The sequence below is a fragment of the Microcaecilia unicolor genome, chromosome 6 (assembly GCF_901765095.1).
Source record: "Microcaecilia unicolor chromosome 6, aMicUni1.1, whole genome shotgun sequence".
Lineage (NCBI taxonomy): Eukaryota > Metazoa > Chordata > Amphibia > Gymnophiona > Siphonopidae > Microcaecilia > Microcaecilia unicolor.
The window spans coordinates 31,605,601-31,632,474 of NC_044036.1; the positions used below are offsets into that span (position 1 = coordinate 31,605,601).

Below are 26,874 nucleotides of genomic sequence, written 5' to 3' on the forward strand. Positions count from 1 at the left end.
GAGATAGGGGAGAAAAGATCTCAAAACAGAGAAAAAGAGCAGGGATTTTAGGCAGGAGGGGCAAAAGGATGGAAGGGGTATGGGACACCAAGAAAGGAGAAAAAAGAAGGAAGGAGGATGACTGACGTAGAGAAAGGTGAGGAATGGCTCCTATGTAACAGCCCCTCTGATCTCCTCCTCCAATCCCATTATGTTCCCTGCTATTTACTTCCAAATCCCACACACACTCTCCCCCACTCTATCCGAAGCCCTTAGCCACACTGTTGCACCTACGATTTCTTCATTCGCTCTTCATGCCCCATACTACAAAACCCACAGCCCTCTCAATCCCTCCATTAATTCTTCCTCTGCACATCCTCTCACTTCATCCTTCCCCTCCGCATTTGCTCAGTCTCCTCCCCCCTTCCCCCCCATGTCATTCTATAAAGCAGTCAGAGGACCTCTCACCCAATCCATTTAGTTGGAATGCTGATTTCCATTGCATCTTCTACATTGACTGGGTGGCAGGAAGAAAAGGAGCGCTGTAATGCATCAGCAAATCCCCCCACCCCACCCGGGGCCAACTACTTTGGGCATGTGTGGGTCAAAGCACCTTCTTCCAGGATAAGACATGGGCGACACAATGCCACTTTCTTACGTCTCCATTTCATGACCCTTCCTGCAGCATTGTGGTAAACCAGGGACCCTGCCAATAAGCTTAAAAAGAAACACAGATGGGATACCTACAAATCTGAAGCATGAGTTGTCCGACAGCTTCCGAAGGACAAAGAAAGGAAAGAAACTCTTTACAGCAATGTATTACTTATATTTATGCATCGCTTCTACAAAAAAAGAGCTTGAAGCAATTTATAATATAATTAATTATGAATGCAATCAAAGTCAAAAACACATAAAGCAAACTGTATCCCACAACCTGCACTTAGGCAAATAAGTATATGAAAGAGATCCACCTAAAACCATGGAGCTAGTGAAGGAGATAACAGTACCCCAAATGAAGGCATGCTCCCGGCTTACAATTCCATCTCATACTCTAGTACAGCTGGCACTTAACTGAAGTTCAGACCTGACCAAGTTCTGTAGCTACTGCGCTGGAGAAGTCCAAGACTTTTGGCGTGTGTCTTGGTTCAGTTTAGTGAGGCTTTTTGTTTTTAAGCTTTAAGTGACACACACCACCGTTGGGGCTATTATTCTCTCATACCTCCCTGTGTCTCTCCTTTGGATACTGCACTCTTTTTGTGGCTTTTCCAAACTGATTCGTCAAGCTTTCGAGTTTCTAATCGAAGCTGATGGGTGTTACCTCTCCTCCTCCTCCTGCCAGCTCTGGTATACAGCTGTTTCCCATGGTAAACATCAGAGATGGTGACAAAGTCAGGAAGGGCAGGGAGAAAGTTGAGGACAGGCTGGTGGGAAGAGTGTGGAGGAAAGTAGCTGGGACAGTGCTGGTTCGAGGGGGCAGCTTGGTGCTGCTAGTATACGAGTGCTGTGCTGATTACTTGGGGGGGGGGGGGGGGAAGAATGCAAACATTCTTGTATATAAATACATTTGATTCAGTTTGAAAATGTGTCTAGTAATACCAGTGTCAAGAAAAACTAATTTGTTATATCCTCACAGAACCTTTAATTAGCTAGAAAATAGACACCCTACATTTACAAATACTTAAGAATAGAAGTCCTAGTTCTAGCCCATCCTCAAGCCATTTCACCAATTTAAAAAAATGAAAAATAACCACCACCACCCTAACCCCATACAACATTGTGAATTTAAAATGTATGGAATCTTTTATTAGGTACCAAAGAAAATTCTTACAAGTTAATCTTAATGGTCAGGGGTCCTCACGCCCAAATTTCCAAAGCACTCAAGGACTCATTTTAAATGCTCAGAGTCAGACTGTCACATGAGTGATCAGAAACCTACCCTGTTCACTAGGTCCACAAGCCAGCCATGAGGTTCCTGCAAAACAGAAGGCATTTTTAACACTGGCAACTTTTATTAGATACAAGTCAAAATGACAATTTTAAACACACTGGAACAAAATTAAACAACTAACGAATAGTCCTCAGGGCCCAAGAAATATGCTTGTTAGCTGTGGAATTAAGAATTTAAATCAAACCAGGAATGTATGAACACATCCGGATTTCACAGAGACTACAGCCAGTCTTTTCTCAATGGAACAAACTGAAATCCTCTTTCAGTGCCCTTTTTGGGCTCAACCCAAGGCCACTAATTATGTCTGATGTCAGCTGGCAAATTGTGTGCGAACAATAACTTACTAGAGAGAAAAACTAGCACAGGAAACAGTACTGTTCATTCACATCATTTACAATGTCTCTGATGTTTACGGATTCAGAAATACAAAAAAAATAAAACAAGCTCTCTTTGGATACCAGCCAGACAGCAGTTTTCAGTCAATTCAAAGTGTTGTGGATGCTTAATTATTAATATATACAGTCTCACGACTGAAACTGCCAGGATTTAGCATAGAAATGCAGGTAAAGAATGGTGCACATCTGTTCTCTGGTGTCTGAAAACAATAGCTTGGAATCGCATAATAACTGTATTATATCCTCATTTCAACAGTTCTAATGCCAAAATTACCTAAACAGTTAGCGGCACGTGCCATCAGTGTGAAAAGGGATCCAGGAAATGAATGCATCACTTTTTATTTGCACTGCCACTCTGTACATGAAACTATAAAGTTCCATGATCCCCCTCGCTCATTATGCTTCCTGAATTTTTGTCATGTTTTTTTTTTTTTTTTTGCTGTCTTTGCAGTTCTCCACTTCAAATAGTTTTTTTAGCCTTACAGTTCTTCAGCCCTCCTTTCATGCCCATTTTTCTATTGTACTTTTCCCTCATTTTGGGCAATCCCATAATCCATACCCTCCTCTTATACTATAGTTTTTTTGTTCTCATTTCACTCCAATTCTCTGTTCCCCATTTCTCTTTCCTCTCCTGATCTGCTCAGCTGTTGTTTACTCACACAACCCCTCTACCATGACACATTACTGTGAATCACATTAACACACGTCATCAACCACATTCAGCTCACTACAAAGCAGGCCTTACTTGATACTGTAAATAACGCCGTTCAAACCAGAAAAATAAATCTCTTACAGACATAAAGGGTTCAAATGTATTCCTATAATACTGTACTATGTATCAGTCTGAAAGTGTCTAATAACGTAGGCTAGCTATAAAGCCTAGTCATAAAATGAGGGGTAAAATCAGATTATCTGTGTTTTCACAAATTAGTAGAGGCTGAACTGTTTACTCCGGCTTTTCCTGAATAATTTATTATACAGATGCTTGCTGTTTGTTTCTTATATTTGCATACTCTATATGGTTTTTTTTTGTGACCCGCTCAAGAATGCAATGAGCGACTATAAATTTAAGTATGTTAAATTAAGTTTAAAAATTCCACTTATTTCCTATCACTTTCCAGCTCTCTCGCTCTCCCCCTTGCTACTTGCAGTGAGGTACCGGCTTGTCAGGTCTTGTGACACCAACGAACAAAGGCAGTTCATTAGCTTAGGTGATTCTTCTATACTATGCAACTGTGGCATATGCACAGAGCATAAAAAGTGGCCAATCACCACCTGTAGAAACTGCCTTTTAGCCACAATGTCATAAGGAAAGTATTTCAGCAAGACCAAAAGTGCCTGCAGGAGATGTCTATCGGGACTAGTTCCATCAGACTTCTGCCTACCTTTTGAAGACTGGATGTTGAAGACATGGCATACATATTTCCCTCTCCAAACACCTCAGCCCAATTCCTCTGGCAGACTTTCATGCGATTCTTGAAGTGGTATTCGTTGTCAGGGTTGAAAGCCTAAAAAAACATACAGGAAGAGAGTGCAACGAGAAACATGCTTAAAGCAGAGCTGATGAACATTTGGATCTGACAGAAGAAGAGTAAAACTATACTGATAAAATATCTCTGATAATATGAAAGCCACATTGAGCCTGCAAATAGGTGGGAAAATGTGGGATACAAATGTAACAAATAATAAATAATATCCCAGTCCTAGCTGCTTTCTAACTCAATGCTATGCTTATGGTATGTAGCTCCAGAATAGCATCCACAGATGCGTTAAGTTTAGAAGAGTATTGAGACTGGACAATTAAACAGATTACCAAACTCCAACCTGAGGTTGAGTAACTATGAAAAAAAAATACCTTCTCTTTTCCACACCTAATACCAACTGTACAAGAATGCAAGTCACTCGAGTTCCAGTTTGAAAAAAAAAAAAACAATTATAACCAAATTCAAATCCGTATAGGGAGCATTTAAATGTGGGAGATTTCTAAGTTATTTAAGCACTGCAGTTTAGCTATCTGTAAAGTCAATGTTCAAGTAATTTGGAAAGTACTCACAAAGGAGAAATTAGACCTTACCTGCTAATTTGCTTTCCTTTAGTCCCTCCGGACCAGCCCAGAGCTGTGCATGCCTTCCAGCAGGTGGAGACTGAGAATTCTGATTCATTGCAGTGAGCCAATAAGAGCCCCTGCCAGAAAGAGAAGAATCCAGTATACAGTAGCAAAGCAGAACATAATGGCAACACACAATCTGTGCACCCGGGAACCTGAGCAGCCAAAAATAGATGAAGAGTCATGCTGTCGGTAGACCTAAGAAAAACCTAATAAAAACATTTTTTTTTTACTATCGAAACAACAGAACTGTAACTAACATCTCATCTGTAAGCAAAATCTCATTTCACCTAGAAACACGAAAATACACTGTAAAGGGCGAGACCTGGGCCGGTTCGGAGGGACTAAAGGAAAGCAAATTAGCAGGTAAGGTCTAATTTCTACATCCTTAGTATCCCTCTGGACCGGCCCAGAGCTTGATTGATGAGAAGTAACAAAGCAGTGAAGTCAAGGGCGGGAATCTAGCAGCCCCGCTGTGAGAGCTTATGCTCCAAACATGGTATCCTGACCAGCCTTGTATGTCCAACCTGTAATGCTTGGAGAAAGAATGTAATGAAGACCAAGTTGCCGCTCTGCAAATTTCCATGGGAGAAACCAAACTCCGCTCAGCCCAGGAGGCCGCCTACCCCCTAGTGGAGTGTGCTTTAACACCCAAGGGAGCTGGTTTACCTGCCAACAGATAAGCAAAGCAAATCACCTCTTTGAGCCACCAAGAAATAGTGGGCTTAGACGCAGCCAAACCTTTTCAGACTCCTCCAATGAGTACAAATAATCTGTCCGCCCAAACTCCTCTGTACTCTTCAAATAAAATCTGAGAGCTCTTCTGACATCTAAACATTTGAGGCGGTGTTGCTCTTCCAAACCTGCCGAGGAACTGAGGACGGGCAAAATGACGGACTGAGAGACATGAAACCTCGATAAAACCTTAGGAATAAAAGACGGAACTGGCCTCAAGACCACCCGGTCCTTATCAAACTCCAGAAATGGCGGTCGACAAGACAGAGCTTGTAATTCCGAGACTCTCCTAGCAGAGGTGATAGCCACCAGGAAAACTATCTTGAGCATCAAATCTTTCAGAGTACATCACGCTAGAGGCTCAAAAGGAGCACGAACCAAAACAGAGAATTAAATTCAGATCCCACAAGGGAAAGAAAATGCGTGATGGAGGGCGAAGAAGATACGCACCCTTCAAAAAATGAAACAGATCTGGATGGGACGCTAGGGACTTACCCCGAATCTGACCCCTGAAACAAGACAAAGCGGCCACTTGGAACTTGAGAGAGGACAGGGCCAGACCTTTTTCGAAACCCTATTGTAAAAAATTCAAAATTTGCACCACTGTGGCCCGGAAGGGAGGAATCCCAGACTCCTTGCACCACGCTTCGAAAATTCTCCATGTTCTGATATAATTAAGAGACTTGGAGCGACGCCGAGATCTAAGCATGGTAGAAACTACTCCTGCCGAATAACCTCTCTTAGTCAATCTCGCCCGCTCAAAGCCAGGCTGTAAGACAAAATTGACCTGGATCCGGATGACCTACCGGCCCCCGAACGGAGATTCGACGAGAAGATTCTGAAGATTGGCGTACCAGGGTCAGCGAGGCCAATCTGGAGCTATCACGATCACCAGGCCCTTGTGTTCCTCTATCTTTTGAATCAGTCGACCTAAGAGAGGCCACAGAGGAAAGGCATACAGCAGATCCCCTGGCTACGGCTGGAGAAGAGCATCGATCCCTGAGCCTTCGCATCCTTCGGGCGGCTGAAGTACTTCAGTACCTTCGCATTGGACACTGAGGTGAACAGATCCATGGTCGGAAGTCCCCAGCGACACACCACTTGATGAAATGATTCGTCGCTGAGGGACCACTCCCCTGGATCCAGAGTGGTACAACTTAGATAATCTGCCTGAACATTTTCTACTCCTGCCACATGAGAAGCTGAAAGAGCTAAAAGGTGACCCTCTGCCCAAGACAGAAGCTGGGCTGTTTCTCATTCTAACTGAAGACTTCTTGTTCCCCCGGCGACTGACATATGCTACCGCCGTGGCATTGTCTGACAGGATGAGTACTGAGTGACCCTCCAACAGAAGGCCAAAAGCTCGAAGAGCGGGACAAATTGCTTTTGTCTCTAACAGATTGATGGAGCTGGACGCTTCCTCCTGCGACCATAGACCTTGGGCAAACTGCCCCAGGCAATGGGCCCCCCAGCCCTTCAGACTGGCATCTGTGGTTACCACAATCCATTGGGGAGTATCCAGGGGCATTCCCTTGGTGAGGACGGATGTCTGTATCCACCACAGGAGACTGCTCCTCTCCTGCACCGAGAGTGGGAGTCTCTTCCACAGGGCATCCCTCTGACAGGACCATCTGAACAACAGGGATCTTTGGAGGAGTCGCATATGAGCCCTGGCCCAGGGCACTGTCTCTATCGTTGTGGCCATGGAACCCAGAACCTGCAGGTAGTTCTTCACTGACGGAGAGGCCGACTGGAGGAATTGATGTAAAAGCACCCGGAATTTGAGGATTCGGACCTCCGTCAAGAACACTCGACCCTTCCGAGTGTCGAAATGAACTCCCAGGTAATCCAAAACTTGAGAGGGCTGCAGGCGGCTCTTTTGAAAACTGACTATCCAGCTGAGTGACTGCAGAAAATGAACTACTCTGTCTTTGACTCTCTGACTCTCGGAGTAGGACTTGGCTCTGATGAGCCAATCGTCCAAGTAAGGATGAACTAGAATTCCTTCTGAGAGCCGCCGCTAGCACCACCATGACCTTGGTAAACGTTTGAAGAGCTGTTGCAAGACCGAAAGGCAACACTCGAAATTGAAAATGCTGACCTAGAATGGAGAAGCGTAAGAAACGCTGATGGGAAGGATGGATCGGAATATGCAGATAGGCTTCTGTTAGATCCAGTGCTGTCAAGAACTCTCCAAGTCTAACCACTACGATGACTGACCGGAGCATCTCCATACGAAAGGAGAGAACTTTGAGAGACTGATTGACTGCCTTGAGATCCAGAATCGGCCAGAACTAGCCTTCCTTCTTGGGAATGAGAAAATAAATTGAGTAGCGTCCCTGACGGAGGTCTGATGACGGAACAGGGCAAATGGCTTGAAGATCCACAAGCCTCACCAAAGTATCCCTGACGATGGCCGCTTTGGAGCGAGATCGACAGGGGGACTCCAGAAAGACATCGGATGCAGGACGCCCAAATTCTAAGGCATACCCTTCTTGAATAACCTGCAAGACCCACTGGTCGGTGGTAATCTGGGCCCACCTCTGGTAGGAAGACTGGAAGGAAGATTCTGACTCTTTACTTCCTTTGCGAGCGCCAAGAAAGGACTGCGACTGCTGGAAAAACCGCGAGCGTTGAACTGGAGCCACCTTATCCAACCAAGGTCGGTGGAAATCACGTCTACGACCACGACCTGAAAAAAGACCCCGACCTGAGGACCTAGGACGGTCTTCTGTGAGGCGCGGGACTTTAGTGTCCCCTAGAGTGCGAACCAGCTTGTCCAACTCTTCCCCAAATAATAAGGAACCTTTAAAGGGAAACTTGCTAAGTTTAGACTTAAGACGCAGCATCTGCTGACCAACCTTTCAGCTACACTCAGCGCAATAGATTTAGCTGACGCTCGCAACAGATCATACAAGGTACCCACCAAGAAGGCTGAACCCATTTCCAGCTTAGACACCTCCGCATCCAGGGAGGACAAATTGTCAGATGACCTGTCAAGCACCTTCTCGGACCACCGAAAGTATGCTCTAATCACCAAGGAACCACAGATAGCCGCCTGCATCGCTAAGGCGGAGACATCAAAACTATTCTTTAGTAACGTCTCCAGGCGACGATCCTACGCATCTTTGAGTGTCGATCCCCCATCTAAGGGCACTGTATGTCGCTTTGTAACTGCTGAGACCATCGCGTCTACTACCAGAGGTTTTAGCAGTACCTTGTTCGCTTCCGGCACCGGATAGAGGCAGACCATGGACTTAGCCGGTTTAAAGGCTGCATCTGGGGATTCCCACTGAGTCTGAATTACATCCCTGATATCCTGATGCATGGGGAAGGTCTTACCTGGTTTGCAAACTCCTTTTAACAAGAGATTCACCTTCCAAGGCTCCGACGCAGGCAGCTCGTCCTCCTCAAAATGCGGAGTAGAAGACACCAGGGATATTAACTCCTGCAGGTCATCCTTATGGAAAATGCGCAGCACAGAGGGATCTTCCCAGGGATAGCAACATCCAATTCAGCATCCCAATGTTCAGAGACCTTCTCCAAAGGATCTCCCTGAGAAAGGTCTTGGTCTGCAGTGCAGGGCATATCTACTTCTGGGTCAGATTCAGTCTTCCTCCAGATGCCAGGACCTCCTTGGTCACTTAGCTGCCCCTTCCTGAGAAACCCCCAGAGGAGCAGCAGAAGAGGAGGAAAGAGGAGCTGACTTTTGCATTAAAAACGCTTTATATATCTGTAGGACGACCTCTGGAGGGAAACACCCTCCAGAGCTGTGAGACAAGGGACCTGCGCTGAAAGTCTGAGACTGGACAGCAGGAGCCAGCTGCTCCACGGAGGGAGATAAAATGGCGGTGCTTCCCACCAAAACGGGAGCCGCCGGAGCGTCAGTGTGGACCACTGAAACCGGAACCCCCGAGGAAACTGAAGGAGCAGCAGAAGGCACTGGTTCTGGAGACTCCAGAGCCGTGCAAAAGTTGCAGCAACTGCTGGCTCAGACGCTGTGATGCTGACAGACCTTGCAGCGTTTAAGTTTCTCTGCCATGTCACCAATCTACTGCACTTTGTCAGACGCGCTTTTTTTTTAAGTTTCTGACAGCCAGCTACTGAAAAACCTAAAGGCCCCACAAAGGAACAAAAGAAACAATACGCTCTCCCTGCAAACAGCACGAGAAAGCGTTTTTTTTGTTTTTTAATCAGAAAGAATAAGGCTGCCTCTCCCAGCCCCAGAATCTCTTCCCTTGAAGAGACTGGGTTCCAGTACAGCCCCAGAATCAAGGCATACACAAATACAGGGAGGAATTGGGGGGAGGAACCTGGCCTTCCAGGTGTAGCACTCCCGAGACCCCAAAGAAGCCCCCACAGACCTCTGCCTCACACCAAGGTTTCCAAAATTAGGTGCACAGACTGGACCTTTTTTTTTTTTTTTTTAACAACCAGAAATAGAAGAATAGAAAGAAAGGAGACTGATAGGGCTCACCACCATCTGCCTGCTGGAGACTGAGAATACTGGATTCTTCTCTCTCTGGCAAGGACTCTTATTGGCTCACTGGAAATGAGTCAGAATTCTCAGTCTCCACCTGATGGAAGGCGAGCACAACCCATCAGTCAAGCTCTGGGCCGGTCCGGAGGGACGCTAAGGAACTGCGACCCCACAGATTAACTTACTTTTGCTCAGGCAATTAACTGTCCACAAAAAAGCTGACTCTTTAAAAAGAAAAGGGGAAAGAGGCATACTTTAACCAGACAGCACCGAGTATCAGTGTATCCAGTTCAAGATATCCAGCTAAGTGTGGGTCAGGTATTTTTTCTGATCAAAGTTAACTGGATAACCTAACCAGTAAACGTTAAATTGATTATGCCACAGCTTAATACAAGCCCCTGTTTCTAAACACTCCTATCTAGACCTACATTTTTAATATTAATGGTAAGACTTAAAGCCACTGAACTGCTTATGGCCAGGAATCTGTGTTGGCTTCACCTATAGCTAAAAACTCCATGGATTGAGACATTTATAATAAGAGAGATGGGGCTACAATCAAAGTCTAGCAAATAAAGCAATTGATAAGAGCTTGAAAAATGATGCAACTCCAAGCTATTGAGGAAGATTCTTTGCTTGTGCTGGTCAGCAACAAAAGTCTCAAGAAAAATAATTTGGAACCTATGAAAAAAACCCTGTTGACTGACAATATTATCATTTATACATGTGGTACCAAATAACCCTCCCCTCCATACTGTTTTATTCACAATGGGTCAATGGAATAAGAGTGCTCTGAAAATCTGCATGAAACTTAACACAAACTTTTTTTCCACTTCTTTGTATTACTTTAATATGCAGGAAGTGTACTAAAGTAGAAGTTAAAGATTCCGTTTTAGTACACTATTTAATTTTAACTTCAATTGCTAGACGTAGAAATTAAGCTAAACTACTGTCTGTAACTATTGAATCCAAGGCCCTCTTTGTCCAGTCCATATGCCACAGAAGCCCCCAAGTTGAGAGACAATGCCCTGTACCCAGAGCCTCAAATTTCCCACACAAAAGCACTTCCACCCTAAGCCTCCAACCCCATTTTAAAATATGTCCCATCCAACTATCTATAATGATCATATACTTAAAATGTCATCCACTCATTAACCCACCTCCCACCCATCTACAAACACACCTAGTGTAGGTAGGTGAGTGGGTGGGTGGGTTAGTTAGTTGATGGTGTAGGGCAGTATTTCTCAACCCTTTCCTGGAGGCACATCTAGCCAGCGGGATTTTTAGGAATACCACAATGAATACGCATGAGATAAATTTGCATATAATGGAGGCTTCTTATATGCAACTCTCTCTCGGGTTTATTCGCTGTAATCTTGAAAACTCAACTGGCTAAGTACGCCTCCAGGAGAAAGTTCAGAAGCAGTGGTTGGAAAGCAAATTTGGCAGGCGAGTAGGTGGAAGGAGTACAGGGGACCTTTAATCAGCAACCTGGGTAATCAGAGGCCTTAACTGAGGGACTCCTGGGTCTGTCAAGCCTCCGAATGAGAATCCCATCTCCTGAAGTAAAAGTTCAGAACTAACCTAGAAGTAAAAAGAGTGTACTACAGTATTTTTTAAATAGAATATACATTCTAATTAATAAAGCCTTGATATTTAGCTGCATTTATGTGGGCAGAAGCTGATGAGGATCCTCAGTGAGCACCCCAACACTATCTAGGTAGTCCGAGGGCAAAATAACTGCTCTATCATCAGAATAGTCAGTCAGGTACTGGTAACGGTACCTGGACAACTTCTGGCGGTCAACTTATACCTAAATATTCTGTGTCTATAGCCGGGTATAACTTTAAACACCAGAGTCAGCATTTTAAAGCACCACCAGCCATGGAGTGTAAGAGGGGATTTTTTAATATCACACTCTTTTCTGAACGGAAGGTAATAGCATCTGCAAATCACTAGCATTAGCTTACTATTTTAGTGCCCTTTTAGGATTCAATTGTGTCCGCTAAAATGTTTATTATATTGGCAGTAATTTTAGCCTACAGAAAGTGATGGAAGTAATAAGCTATGCAAAGCACAGAACAGCTTATTATATCAGCCTCCAAAAACTGAGAGAGAAGTTAATATTTTTAAGAAAATCTGAATCAAACTTTTGGTTCTTAGTTAAATTACTACCTCCCATCAACTAAAAAATTCACTTAGAACAGAACAGGCATTCACTATACCTGTGTGTAATTCACTGGTGCTACATAAGCACGCAGCTGTGGAATGCATTGCCACTTAACCTGAAAACTATTTACGACTTAATCAACTTTCGAAAATCACTAAAGACTTATCTTTTCAACAAGGCATACCATAATAATTAATAATAGGAACTCTATCGCATCACTACTCACCTGATATTTGGACTGGTTCCTTATATACTGAAATGCTTAAATCTATTACGTTATACTTGCTCTTTATGTAATACCTATTGTTTCTTTACTCTTGAATGGCGAATGCCATGATGGAATTTTGTAAGCCACATTGAGCCTGCAAATGGGTGGGAAAATGTGGGATACAAATGCAACAAATAAATAAATAAATAAAAAGCAGACATAAACCGCATTGAGCACTGTTGTGAAGGTTGGAGTCCAAAGCCTCAACCTACTCAGAGCTGGGAGAAGAGCAGCATTCACAAACCTCAGGGAGGAAAGGCAGACAAAGAAATTGCTAGTCTAGCAATATATACAGAGGATGCTCTAGTGCTGAGCTCCAGGTGATCAGTGGTCTGTAAAATTTACTGAGATGCAAAAATTACTGCAGAATCAATCAGCTGCAAAGGTTAACTCATGCTCCCCTCAATTGGCTTATTTCACTCTCTCTTTAGTGGTGGTCATGATGGCAAGTAATTCCATCCATTCTGGAAGCCCATGTAAAAATAGATTACACATTAAGAAGGGACCTTAGCCACCTTTCAGCCTTTTTTACAAAGCTGCAGTAAAAGGGGCCCTCTGGTAGCGTCAGTGCATGGATTTGCCGTGTGCCAAGGCCCCCTTTTACCGCAGTGGGTAAAAGTCTTTTTTTTTTTTTTTTTTTTTTTAAAGAAATGGCCTTACTCTAAGTGAACCATTTGCCATGTGGTCATTTCCCGGGGGAGCCCTTACCCCTACCTATTTAGGCGGTGGGGACCGGTAGGGCAGCATGCGGGGCTGCCCAATTACTGCCTGTAAGGCTCATGGCGCTAAAAAATATTTTTTAAGCGCTGTAAATGTCGCGTGCTAGGGGCAGGCACTAATGCTGGGCTCCTGCGGTAGCCCAGCAGTAGTGCCAAAATGACTCGTGCAAAGCAGCAGTATGGGTAAATCCGGAGGCCTAAATGATGCAAGTGTGGTTTAATAGTGACATGGAAGACGTAATGAAATCCAAAAGGACATCTTTCATAAAATGAAGAAAATAGAGATGGGCACAAGCAGTGGCAAGCTAAATCATCTATGGCAAGGCCCCGGGATGAATGACAAACCTCATAGACTTACCAACCAGAAACACAACAAGATCAACAAGCACATACTTAAATCTCCACCACCCAAGCTGCAAAGGACTTAAATATAAATCAACCTATGCATCCAGCTTCTCCTATCTAAGCACGCAACTATGGAACGCATTACCAAACGCCATGAAAACAACGTATGACCTATCAACCTTCCGGAAATCACTAAAAACCAACTTGTTCAAAAAGGCATAACCCAATGATCCAACTTAAATGCCTGGACCCTGCAACACAACAAAACAAATACTCGAAATGGACATAACTCTTTCTCCTTGATTCTCTTATGTGTCTGTCACACATGAACTTCACCCAATATCACTATGTATTTGTCATACCGGAACTGGCGATCGCCATCACGGTACTATGTAAGCCACACTGAGACTGCAAATAAGTGGGAAAATGTAGGATACAAATGAAACAAATAAAAATAATACAAAAAAAAAGCTCATTACAGAGGCAATAAATAATACTACAGCCAAAGCAAAATTCTATCAGAACCTATCGAACTGCTGGACAACTTACTAAAGGGAAAAAGGAGTGCTTAGGGAAAATAAGGTAATAGCAAAAACTAAATTTTATTTTATTTATTTATTTATACTGAGGAGGATGATGATGTGATACCCACATCGGAAAATATTAATTTCCAGCCAAATTGAAATGGTGCATTTCCCAATGGCGACCCCACATCCTGCAGGGATCAAAAGAAACACAAAGCTGGACGGACTGTCTGTGGGCCCTTGTCTGCTCCAAGTAGTAGGCCAATGCTCTCTTGCAATCCAAGGTGTGCAATCTGCTTTCGTCAGGATGGGCATGAGGTCGGGGAAAGAATGTTGGCAAGACAATCAACTGGTTCAGATGGAACTCTGACACCTTCGGCAGGAACTTAGGGTACGTGCAGAGGACTATTCTGTTGTGATGAAACTTAGTATAAGGTGCATCCACTACTAAGGCTTGAAGATCACTGACCCTTCAGGCTGAAGTAACAGCCACCAAGAAAACAACGTTCCATGTCAAGTACTCCAGATGGCAGGAATTAGGGGCTCAAAAGGAGCCTTCATCAGCTAGTTGAGATCCCATGACACTGATGGTTTGACAGGGGGCTTCGACAGAAGCAAACCTCTCATGAATCAAACAACTAGAGGCTGTCCAGAGATGAGGTTGATGATAAGCACTAATTGGACTACAGGAACCTTTGCAGAATTGGTCTTTAGACCAGACTGACAAATGTAGAAGGTATTCAAGCAGGGTCTATGTAGGGCAAGTAAGGGGATCTAGGACCATGCTCTCACACCAGACTGCAGACCTCCTCATTTAAAAGAGTAACACCACTTAGTGGAATCTTTCCTGGAAGCCAGAAAGACTCAGGAGACACCCTCTGAAAGACCCAAGGAACCAAAGCTGTAAGAGCCAGAGACTGGAGACCTCGTTCTGTGTGATGAGGGACAGAAAACACTCCAATCTTCACAGTTCTTCAGAACAGTATCTGCAGTGGCCAATACGGCGCGATCAGAATCATGGTTCCTCAGTCTTGCTCGAGTTTCAACAAAGTTTTTCCCACTAGAGGTATTGGAGGATACGTATACAGAAAACCTGTCTTCCAACTGAGGGGGAAGGCGTCTGCCGTGGGCCTGACACCTGGAACAGAACTAAGGGACCTTGGGGTTGATCTGATTGGCAGAAACATCCACCAAGGGGGTGCCCATGCTCGGAAGGTTTTGTGGGCCATGCCTATATTGAGAGACCACTCAGGCGATTGCATTATTCTGCTCAGTCTGTCGGCCAGGGTATTGTTTGAACCCACCAGATAAGTAGCTCGAGGGAACATGCCATGCTGGTGAACCCAATGACACATCCAGACGGCCTCCTGACACAGAGGGTGTGATCTGATGCTCCCCTGCTTGTTGGTGTATTACATTGTAACCTGATTGTCTGTTTGATTGAGAACTATTTGATGAGATAGCCGATCTCTGAAAGCCTTTTGAGCGCTCCAGATCGCCCGAAGCTCCAGGAGGTTGATCTGAAGATTCGTTTCCTGGGAGGGCCAAGCTCCTTGAGTGTGAAGCCCATCTACATGAGCTCCCCATCCCAGGAGAGATGCATCCATTGTCAGCACTTTTTGTGGCTGAGGAATTTGGAATGGAAGTCCCAGAGTCAAACTGGATCGAACTGTCCACCACTGAAGAGAGCGTACAAGCTCTAGGGACACTTGGATTACATCTTATAGACTCCCTGTGGCTTGATACCACTGAGAAGCCAGGGTCCATTCAGCTGATCTCATGTGAAGACGTGTCATGGGTGTAATGTACACTGTGGAAGCCATGTGGCCCAGCAATCTCAACATCTGTCGAGCTGTGACCTGCTGAGAGGCACCAACCTTGGACGCCAACAAGACAAGATTGTCCACTCTCGTCTCCAGGAGGTAGGCTCAAATCCTGTGTGTGTTAAGCAGGGCTCTTATGAACTTTATAATTGCTGGACAGAGTGTAGATGAGACTCCAGGTAGTTTAAAACGAACCCTAGTAGCTCTAGCACCCGAATAGTCATCCACATGGACTCCTGAGTACTGTCCTCTGCTCATCCCTTGCTTTGACTTATTCTTGCTGTACATCACCTTCAGTGAATTCCTTCAAAAAGGCAGTAAATAAATAAACTAGGGTGTAGGTTTAAGCTGAGTAAAGCTAAAGCTGAGAAATAAAAAAAAAAAAAGTCGGTAACCAGAGGAGAAAGAGGCAAAATAGGAGCACAGGAAAGCAGAGGCCAGCACAAAATGAGCTAAAAATAGGCTGATGAAAAATGTAAACAAAAAGTTATGAAACCGCCAGCAGTTGAAGGAAACAAAAAATGTCTCTTCAGCATTTAGGAATATTAAGCCCTCAGATGAAGGAGCTTATGAAAACGAAAGCATTATGAGAGACTCACAAAGCAGGAAGTTTCTGCCCTCAGTGTGACAGTTCAAAATGAAGTACAAAACAAAGCTTAAGAAAGAATGGCTGAGAAATACAAAAATGAAAGGTAAAATTCTTACCCAGTTAAGAATACATAAATATTCTTACCAGAGTATAAAATCCTTTCAGCCTGTAGCTTTGCCATTATTTCTTAGCAAAAAGGAGAAGGGGGGGGCAGCACCACCGAATTCACCCACGCTCCAGCCAAATCTTTAAAAACTAGTAAGAAAGGCCCGCTTCGAAACGCAATGAAAACGGCGCGCTAGCAAGGGAAATCCCCACCATCCTCTTTCCCTGCCGAGTTCCATACCCCCCCTCTGTCCCTCCGTTTCTCTGTCCTGGCGAGTTGCATACCCCCTCCCTCCAAGTTCAAGGCCCCGTTCACGCCCCTCCCGAGTTGAACCCCCCCCCCCTTTGACGTTACTGCCCGGGCCACCTGTGGCGCCACCCTCCGGACACCAGCCTTTCGTCCAGAAAACCGCCCCCAAAGCCTGTGCGTACCTCTGCTGACGGAGGCGAACTTCTGGTCTGGCGTTCCTTTCGTTCCCCGAAATTGTTCCGCCCTCGACATTATTACGTTCGACGCGAGGGCATGACAGAGAGACATGGGCAGTGGAGAGGCTTCACCACCATGAAGTTACGAACCCTTCACGGAAGTGGGTGGAGCTTGGGGGCTTCATTAGAACATTGGGGTTGCGAATTGTGTCCGGATGGGGCGTGGCTGAGGGCGGGTGTATGAGTGAGAGTGAGAGTGAGTGGTGCTGACAGCCTACAACAGTACAGGGCTTCAGTGTTTCACTGCCACACATTGAGCTTCAGAATTGGAGGTGAGAATTATTTATATAGATAAGCTAAAACTATCCATGAGGACACTTCCTACTCAATGTTTCCCTAAATATTACTAGGTCAGAAGCTTGTTCAACTGACATCTAGATAAGACTGGGTCAGGAGCACAAGTGAGAGCTCCACAGTCCATCAACCATCCACTTAGAGACAGAGAGAACACTGAAAATCCTATGGCTACATAATACTCTTTGGGGCAAAATCACTTGGAACTACTTTTTCTCTCTGTCTACATCTGCTGGTAGATGGACATAACCCACTGGTCTGCGCTCATCTGGTATGGACGAAAAGGAAAAAAAAATGGTTAGCCAAGTAAATTTTGGAGACCAAGTGCTTATCCCTAGAAGTGAAATCAAATATTGGGAACTGCTAGATATCTGTTACCTGGACTAGCCACTGAGAGACAGGATGCTGGGCTTGAAGGATCTTGGTCTGATCCAATATGGCTTTTCTTATGTTCTTCGTCCCACCCCAAAATCAATAAATACAATCACAGGACAGAACGGTGTAAATTTTTTAACAAAGCATATGGCTTAGACATCAGAACAAAGACCACCGTCACTAGAAAAATGCACTATAGTAGGACAAGTTTATGTAGTCACTAGATTACTCTGCATCAGCCCCAGGAGTAGTTTCCTAATCTTTCATCACTCTGCTTTTGCATCTCTGCCACAGTCTCTGTTGATGTATCATTAATTAGAAAGTCTTGCATCACACAGTATAGGGTTTCAGTACCATCGTGAGTACACCCAGCAGGGCCGATGGGAAGGGTCTTGTTTGACTCTCTCTGCAACCAGATCTACCAGCAAACATTAGCATGTTGTAGATTCCCTCATGGATTTCAGTTCCCCATTTGTGCACGGCACTTGATGTTAGCAACTACAGAGAACAAAAACAAAACAGTGTAATCAACACAGAGAACATAAGTATATCTGTTCAATCATGTCCATTTCCTGCATGGAGAAAGTGACACTACGCAGGCCCAAAAAGAGGAAGAAGGAAATGCTGGATGCCTTAAGAATGTAATTGTTACACATGGAACGCCTGAATGCAAACTGTCCCGTCGTTCTCTCTCTCTTACCTTTTTAAATGCTTCAGGCATACATCTGTCCATAAATCTTTACAATTTTCATCAGAATCAGACAGACCTGCATAGATGAAAAAATTGGGGGGGGGGGGGGGGGGGGGGGGGGAGAGTGAGATTAGAACAGACTTTAACCTAGAAAACAAGTATTATAGCAAGGCCAATTGTACAGCTCATGGCCCATTGTCTATGCTAACAGATCATATCTCCACATCCTTTTGGGATTATTCTGTATGCAATGCTTTTCTAGCTATAAAGATATGGCAGAGAACACAAGGAGCACAATTAACTGACCAGGATAAAGAGAGCGAGAGATCTTACAGTCACTCTATGGCTGGCAGCTGGTATATCTCCTTGGCAGAAGAATGGCAGGGCTAATTGTTTTTTTCCCCCCTGCTGTCATCTGCTAGCAGTAGGATTCTTCATAGCTGGGAGGGACTTCTACAGTCACCTTCCCTCTCCTTCCAGGATTGAGTTTGTGTCTGCAGTGTGTCTGACCCCAGTCAGCACCAGGTTTCTCACCCTTCGCAAGGTCAAGGTATACAACAGTTTCAAAAATGTGGTGCGGAACCCATCCCCTATAGAGCAAGCAGTGTAGACACTGAGAAGAGATGTATGATTAAAAGGAAACTAAAGAAGCAATGAAAGCCCCACCAATCCTGGAAGAGTTCAAAGGAGGCAGCACTGTACAAAGCAGGGCCTGGCTCTCCATGTCCTACATGTTTGTCTATTAATTCCCACACTCTGGGTGGAGCTCATTTGTAGCTATGGAGGCAGGAGGAATGTGACTATATATATGCTCAGAAAGGAGCTCTTACTGGTGTGTCTCCTTGCTGTGAGGTACCAAGAGCAGAACCCATACGCTGGTCTAGACTTGCCTTTCTGATCAGGTCTGAAGGTAGACCGGTTGGGAAACACTGGACAAAAACTTTTATAGCCTGAGCTACAGGACCTGCCCCCTTTTCTCTCTCTTTTAACATGTGAGCTCTTCTAATTCAATATAGTATAACAATATGACACTTACTAACAGTATCTAATTTTGTAAGTTCAAAGTCTGTATTTTGACTAGTCATAAAGATGGTCTTCAACCAAGGCACACAACAAAACACTAATGTTAAATGGGACTGAATATAATGAGGCCTTCTCCTACAGACAGAGCTCACTGCTTAATCCAAGTATTACAGGGTCCTTGTTCTGCCCCCAACAGCCTTACACTAGCTCATACTGTAGCCCTAAAGTGTGTTTAATGCTTTTACTGTTATGCTCGCTTCTAAGGATTTTCACTGCTGGAGTCCTCATTGCAAAGATATATGAGCAATGCCTTGTGTGTAATGTAATCTTACATGTAATGTAGCCACTCCTGCTTATTTCTATAAAGTCTGTTATTAATAGTCTATTCTCCTGCTAGACCTCATCCTTCTCAGCCAAGCTTGGCTCCTTTGTCTATTTACTATTATTTCCTGGTCATTCCTATCTCTGTCCTGAGAGGTCAGTAGGGTATAACCTCTCCCTTCAATCAAGGACTGCCCTCTGGGACCACCCTTGCTATCTGATGGCAGGTTCTGTCACTACTGGTCCCTTTACCTCCCCCTCCCTGAACTTGTGTGGGCCCTTGCTTAACCTCCCTTTCTCCACCTTGCATCAGACAGAACATGTCCTGCTTAACCCCCCCCCCCCCCCCCCCCCCCCCCCCAACAAACTCATTTTTTTACCTCATTCATTCTTTCTCTCAAGATATTGCACAATCCCACCATCACATCTCTGAATTGTTTGCAACTATTTAACCACTCTCCCACCTCTGCAATAAAGCTCATTCTCTGCAAATTTTCATCTCCACCCTCCAATACACCTCGCAGAACTACAAAGTCTCTGGTCTCGGAGCATGAACTTCTGAAGATTTGTTTTGAGTAAATCAGCTACATTTATTCAATAAAGTATATTTCAGAAAATAAAAAAGCTTCAGGTGTATGCTGGTGTGCCAAGGTTATACTTCTTGGGTATTAACGCTTTTAAAGATGGGAAAATTAGGTTCTTACCTTGGTAATTTTCTTTCCTTTAGTCACAGCAGATGAATCCATTTCGAATGGGTTGTGTCCACCTACCAGCAGGGGGAGATAGAGAACACTGAAAACCATAGTGCCTGTAGGATAGCTAGCTCCATCTGCCTCTCAGTATTTTGAAGCTTCCAAAGCAGTGTTAAACCGCAAAGTAGCATAACATAAACTTTCCTCACAGTGAACGAACGCTCCAGAACAGGAGCACTAACACAAAGGAGGGACAAACGCAACCTCCTGTAGTAGAACAGAAATCCAGAAGACTGTTTTCCAACTTCTCCCAATGAGGGAACATGTCTGCAGGAAAAACTGAACACAAAACAGAGTCAATCAGGGAGGGATCATGGATTCATCTGCTGTGACTAAAGGAAAGAAAATTACCAAGGTAAGAACCTAATTTTCCCTTCCTTGTCATCAGCAGCAGATGAATCCATTACGAATGGGATGTATCAAAGCAATCCCTAGATACACCACGCGCAAGCACTTGTGCTCCAAAAAGCACGTCCCTCCTGGCAGCCACATCCAGCCTGTAATGACGGGAAAAAGAGAGCTTAGAAGCCCAAGTAGCTGCACTACATATCTCTTGAAGAGAGAGTGCTCCCGTCTTAGCCCAAGAGGAAGAAATCGCTCTTGTGGAATGTGCCTTAAAGGCGTCAGGCGGAGGCCGGCCAGATAGCAGATATGCAGAAAAAAAATGGCTTCCTTAAGCCAACGGGCTATAGTGGCTTTAGACGCTGGAGACCCTCTGCGAGGCCCTGACAACAATACAAAAAGGTGATCAGATGTCCTGAAAGCATTGGACATCTGCAGATACTGCAACAGAGCCCTGCGGACATCCAGAAGGTGCAAATGCCCAAAAGATTCCAGAAACTCCTCCCTAGTAAAGGAGGGCAGATAAATAGGCTGGTTTAGCTGAAACGCTGAAACCACCTTAGGCAGGAAGGAAGGCACAGTACGTACCATTACTCCAGACTCTGAGAATTGCAGAAATGGGTCTCGACAGGACAGCGCCTAGAGCTCAGACACCCGTCTCGCCGATGTAATGGCCACCAAAAACACTGTCTTTAGAGTCACATCCTTCTCCGAAGCTCGCCTCAGCGGCTCGAAGGGCGAACACTGAAGAGCCTTTAATACTAGCCCCAGGTTCCAAGCCAGACAAGAGGCCCTGTAAGAAACCGTGCAATGTCCGGATGCGCAGCCAGGGAGAGGCCAGCGACCTTCCCCCGAAAACATGCCAAGGTTGCCACCTGAACACGCAGGGAATTATAGGCAAAGCCTTTTGTATACCATCCTGCAAAAAGTCAAGTATAGGCGAGACAGAAGCCCGCATGGGTGTGATCGCTTTAGAAACTCACCAAGCCTCAAACTGGTGCCAGATCCGAGCATAGGCAACGGAAGTGGAACGCTTGCGGGCCTGCAAGAGAGTGGAGATGACCTTGTCTCTCAATTGCGCCCTCTCAATAGCCATGCTGTAAGAACAAAGCGGCAGGGATCCTCCATGGTCACCGGACCCTGCGTCAACAGGTTCGGTACCAGAGGCAAAGGAAGGGGAGCATCCGCTGGAGGTCCGCATACCACGGCCTCCTGGGCTAATCCAGGGCAATGAGGATCACCACTCCTTGATGCAGCCGAATTTGCAGGAGGAGTCGCCCTATTAAGGGCCAAGGAGGGAACACATACAGGAGACCCGGGGGCCAGGGTTGAGCCAAGGCATCCAACCCCGATGAGCGAGGATCTCTCCGTCTGCTGAAAAAGGACGGGACTTTGGCATTTGTGCTTGAGGCCATAAGATCCGCTACGGGCGTTCCCCATTTGGCACAGATCTGAAGGAACACTTCGTCTGCCAGTTCCCACTCCGCAGGGTCGATTTGATACCTGCTTAGAAAGTCGGCTTGCACGTTGCTCTGACCTGCTATGTAAGCTGCTTACAGGAGCTGCAGATGTAGCTTGGCCCAGCAGCATATCTGAGCGGCCTCTGCGGCCAGTGCTTGACACTGAGTGCCGCCTTGTTGATTTATGTAGGCCACAGCTGTTGTGTTGTCCGACAGAACTCTGACAGCCAGTCACTCCAGAGTCATGTGAAAGGCCAGAAGAGCCTGGAATATCGCTCTTAGTTCCAAGCGATTGATGGACCACCCCGTTTCCTCGGGTGTACACAGACCCTGGGCATAGCTTCCCTGGCAATGTGCTCCTCAGCCCTTTAGGCTGGCATCCGTTACCACCAGGCACCAATCGGGAAGCGCTAGCAGCATTCCTCATCGCAGCATGCTGTCTGAGAGCCACCACTCCATACTGAGTCGGGCCGCAGGGAGCCACGTGAGTCTGCGTTGATAATCCTGGGACATAGAAGACCATCGTCGAAGCAGGGCAATCTGCAGAGGTCTCATGTGCGCTCTCGCCCATGGCACCACTTCCAAGGTGGCCGTCATCGACCCCAAACAGCTGGACAAAGTCCCAAGTTCGCGGGTGAGGCATCCTCAGGAACAGATGGACCTGATTCTGAAGCTTGCACCGCCTTTGGTTGGGTAGAAAGACAAACCCCGAGGCCGTGTCGAACCGGACCCCCAAATATTCTAGAGATTGAGAGGGGGTCAGGTGACTTTTGGCTATATTGACGACCCAGCCCAGAGATTGCAGTACTGAGACAACTCTGGCTGTTACATGACGACTCTTCTGCAGAGTCCGCTCTGATGAGCCAGTCGTCGAGGTACGAGTGAACCCGGATACCCTCTCGCCTGAGAAAAGCAGCTCCTACCACCATTACCTTAGAAAAGGTTCAGGGAGCTGTAGCGAGGCCAAAAGGCAAGGCCCGAAACTGGAAATGATTTCCCAACACCGCAATCCAGAGGAACCGTTGCTGCGGGGGCCATATAGGAATGTGCACGTAAGCTTCTTTTAGGTCCAGAGACGTGAGGAATTCTCCTGGCTGTACCGCCGCAATGACGGAGCGCTGGGTTTCCATGTGAAAATGCCGCACTCTTAGTGACTCATTGACTTTCTTTAAGTCAAGAATGGGCCAAAAAGACCCGCCTTTTTGCGGCACCACAAAATAAATGGAGTAACGACCGCAGCCGTGTTCAGCAGGAGGCACAGGGATCACCGCTCCAAGGTGCAACAAGATTTGTAAGGTCTCCTCTACCGCCGCCTGTTTGACGGCAGTACCGCATCGGGACTCCACAAACATGTCTCTCAACGGGGCACCGAATTCCAATCAGTAACCTTCTCTGATCAGGTCCAGGAACCACTGATCTGAGATAATCTTGGCCCACTCCTCGATAAAGAGGGAAAGGCGTCCCCCTACAGCTGAAAAGGAGGAGTGGACCGGCATCCCATCATTGTGGAGGACGACCCTGAACTCCTGGCCTTGAGCCTGCCGCTGCGGAGCGTTTATACGAGCGAAAGGAGTTCCTCTGCTGAAAGCGGGCACGTTGAGTAAACCCAGCAGAGCGCCCCGGACGATACCTTCTAGCTTCACAGAAGCAAGGTCTGGAGGAGGAGGAGGGAACCACTTGACCTTGGAAGGAGTCCGCGGCCTATCCTCAGGTAACCGCTGAGGTTTAGCATCCACCAGGTCTTTAACAATCTTCTCCAACTCCTCTCCAAATAACAGAAGGCCCCGAAAGGGCAATTTCACCAGCCTTTGCTTAGAGGCCATGTCAGCTGCCCAATGCCGTAGCCATAGAAGGCGCCGGGCGGACACTGCCAGACATCTGTTTAGCCGAAGCTCTGACCAGATCATAGAGGGCGTCCGCTAAAAATGACAAGGCCGACTCCATGCGTGGTGCAACCTCAGTGAGGGACTCTGCACCATCCACGGGCTGTTTCACTGCCTGTTGTAACCAAGAAAAGCAGGCTCGAGTAGCATAAGAACTGCAAACAGACACCCTTAAGGCTAGGCCCAAAATCTCAAAGGACTGTTTTAGCGCTGATTCCAGACGCCAGTCCTGAATCAGGGAGACCCCTCCCTCTACTAAGAGGGTGGTCTTTTTTGTCACCGCCGTGACTAAGGCATCCACTTTAGGCATCCCAAAATGGGCCAAGTGCTCCTCACTCAGAGGGTAAAGATGCCCCATCGCCCTGGCCACTTTCAAGGGCCCCTTGGGGTCAGCCCATTGAGCAGAAATAAGCTCTTGGATGGAGTCATGCAAAGGAAAGGCACGAGCAGGCTTCTTAGTACTCGCCATCCTCGGATTACCAGAGGAGGCCTCGCCTTGAACAGGGTCATCAATAGAGAGGGCCTGTAAGGCATCAGAGATAAGTGCTGACAGCTCATCGCAGTGGAAAATCCGAACCGCAGTGGGATCATCCAGATCCAGTGGCAAACCGGCACCTTCCTCTGGCTCTTCTGACCACGAAGGCCTGCCAGACCCCTCAGAGTCCACACAGCCCCACCACAGGGGGGAAAAGGGGGGTGCGTCACTCTCTGACGGGGAATTTACCCGTCTATGCTTAGCGTGCATCCAACGCTCAGGGGCATCCACGTCTGGCATCAGCCCCGGGCCATCATCAGTCGGAGGGAGCCCAGGTAGCAATGCAGTGTCAGACACCTGCGGCAGAGCTTTTTTCAGCATGAAGGCTTTATGTAAAATAAGCACAAACTCGGGGGGTGAAAAACTCACCCTGACCTCCCGCCTCCGAATTAGGAGCCACGGGGAACGGAGCTCCTCTGGTAGCCTCGGCCCGAGGCGCCACTCTGCTCTCAGACTCCTCCGTAGCTGCAGGGGTCGAGCCATGTGGCGCTTCCAAGATGGCACCCGCTGCCAGCTCCATCGAGCGGGAAGAATCATCGCTCGCCATGCTCGTACTGGCTCTACCGTCTAAACAGCACGTTTTACAGAGCCCCGCTGCTGATCTGCGCTTGCCACAACGGGAACAGTGCTTAACTCCCTCAGCAGCCATCGGCGAAAAATGGCGGAATAAAATTCAAACTGGTGGCTTCGCGCCAAAATCACCCCGATCGGAACGCCGTCCGCGGGCCCTCCCCGGAGGAGCTGGTTACCGCTCTTACCTCAGAGGACCGAGTCCACGAGCTCCGGTCACACTGCAGTCAAGAAAAGCCTCAGAAATAGCAGCGCTAACAAGCGCGGGGTTTTTTTTGTTGTTGTTGCTGTGAGGATAGTTGGAGTCAAACAGCTACAGAGGCACTCCGGAGGCAGAAGAGGGTGGGAAAGGCAGGGAAAGGGCAAACCTATGTGCCTTTAAAGTGTGCTCCACTTAGCCACAACACCCCTGCTACAACTGGCAAAAGCACAGGAGCCACCCTAGGCAGAATCTTCAAGGAGCTGAACAAGTTGCGTCCAACCCTGCTGGGAGATAGAGAAATACTGAGAGGCAGATGGAGCTAGCCGTCCTAGAGGCACTATGGTTTTCAGTGTTCTCTATCTCCCCCTGCTGGTAGGTGGACACAACCCATTCGTAATGGATTCATCTGCTGCTGATGACAAAGAACTGTGTATTATACTGACTAGCTGTTAAGCCCGTAAAAACGGGCGAGTATTGCAGTCCTCCTCTCTCCCCTGGCCTCACCCCGTCCACCGATCCTCCCCCCCCATATCCAGCAACCCTCCTCTGTGCCCTCTCACCCCTCCTCCCATGTCCAGCAACCCTCCTCTGTGCCCTGCTCTCACCCCAAGTCCAGCAACCATGGCCTCTCCCCCCTGCCCTCCCCCCATGTCCAGCTACCCTCATCGCCGCCGCTCCCGCCCCCCTCCGTGCCGGGCCCCCTGCACTGACCTGACAGCGCCTCTCACCTCCGTGTGAAAGCGATACAGGCAGCAGCAGATCGCTCTGCTGCTGCCAGCAGCGCTTCCACACGGAGGTGAGAGGCGCTGTCAGGTTAGTGCAGGGGGCCCGATAAGGAGGGGGGGCGGGAGCAGGGGGAGGTTGTTTCGCACGATGTACCTTTCCAGGTGGCAGCATCTGACAATTCGACTCCGTTTCCCTCTCTGTTCTGCTCTCTGACGTCATGACATCTTGACGCGAGGGCGGGACAGAGAGGGATGTCTGTACTGCGCATTTGCAACTTGCCATTTATATGTTTGACAGCGTGCCTCATCAATCCTAAAGGTTTGCTCAAAGCCTCAAACTAACTTAGAAACAAATTAAAAATATAATTCAAAAATAGCATTAATTTCAATGAAAATATAACTCACAAACAAGGCAAAATTCAATCAAAATAAAATATTAAAAACAAACATACCATAGGAAAAGAAGTACATCACCCAAACAGGTCACACTATTAAATGATTCTAGCAGTAAGACCAAATAACAATTACAAAAATATAGTAGCCTAAGGTCAAATTAATCAACCATTTTAGAAAAGGCTCCTAGAGCATGATTTCAAAAATCCATTGATTGTAACAAATAGAACAGTTTATTAGGAAATAACCATACTAAGCACTTTGTGTGCAAAAAAAAAAAATAATAATAATGGTCAATTAATATTCTGCATACTTTACCACAAGAATGCACGTATTAAGGAGCATTGTCTGAACAGGGAAGCAGTTATTTACTGGCACAGCCATCTTTCTGAAGATATTGCTTCCTCTGTTCCGCAACTAAAAAAAAAAATAAGACCCATGACTTACCAAGTTTGGCTAGGTAGGTTGATGCGATCAGGCACTTGCCCAATGACTCCTCTCGTTTGTACGGTATGGACCAGTGATCGGTTAACACTCTGCTCTCCAGCTCATATAGATTGGTTGTAGGGAACTCGATGCTTTCTGTAGAGCAGTTTCCATTTTCATCACTTTTCTGTGAAGAGAATTGCAAGTGCATG

General features: G+C 46.4%; 1 protein-coding gene across 1 annotated transcript in view; it reads right to left on the bottom strand.

The window, feature by feature from the left end:
* USP24 (ubiquitin specific peptidase 24) overlaps positions 1–26,874 on the bottom strand; it is a 357,333-nt gene that overhangs the window by 262,439 nt on the left and 68,020 nt on the right. Inside the window, 8 exon segments of the mRNA XM_030207144.1 lie at positions 1,916–1,951; positions 3,708–3,830; positions 17,694–17,725; positions 17,728–17,767; positions 17,769–17,837; positions 18,040–18,080; positions 18,083–18,106; positions 26,684–26,849. Coding sequence (XP_030063004.1) covers positions 1,916–1,951; positions 3,708–3,830; positions 17,694–17,725; positions 17,728–17,767; positions 17,769–17,837; positions 18,040–18,080; positions 18,083–18,106; positions 26,684–26,849 — 531 coding nt within the window.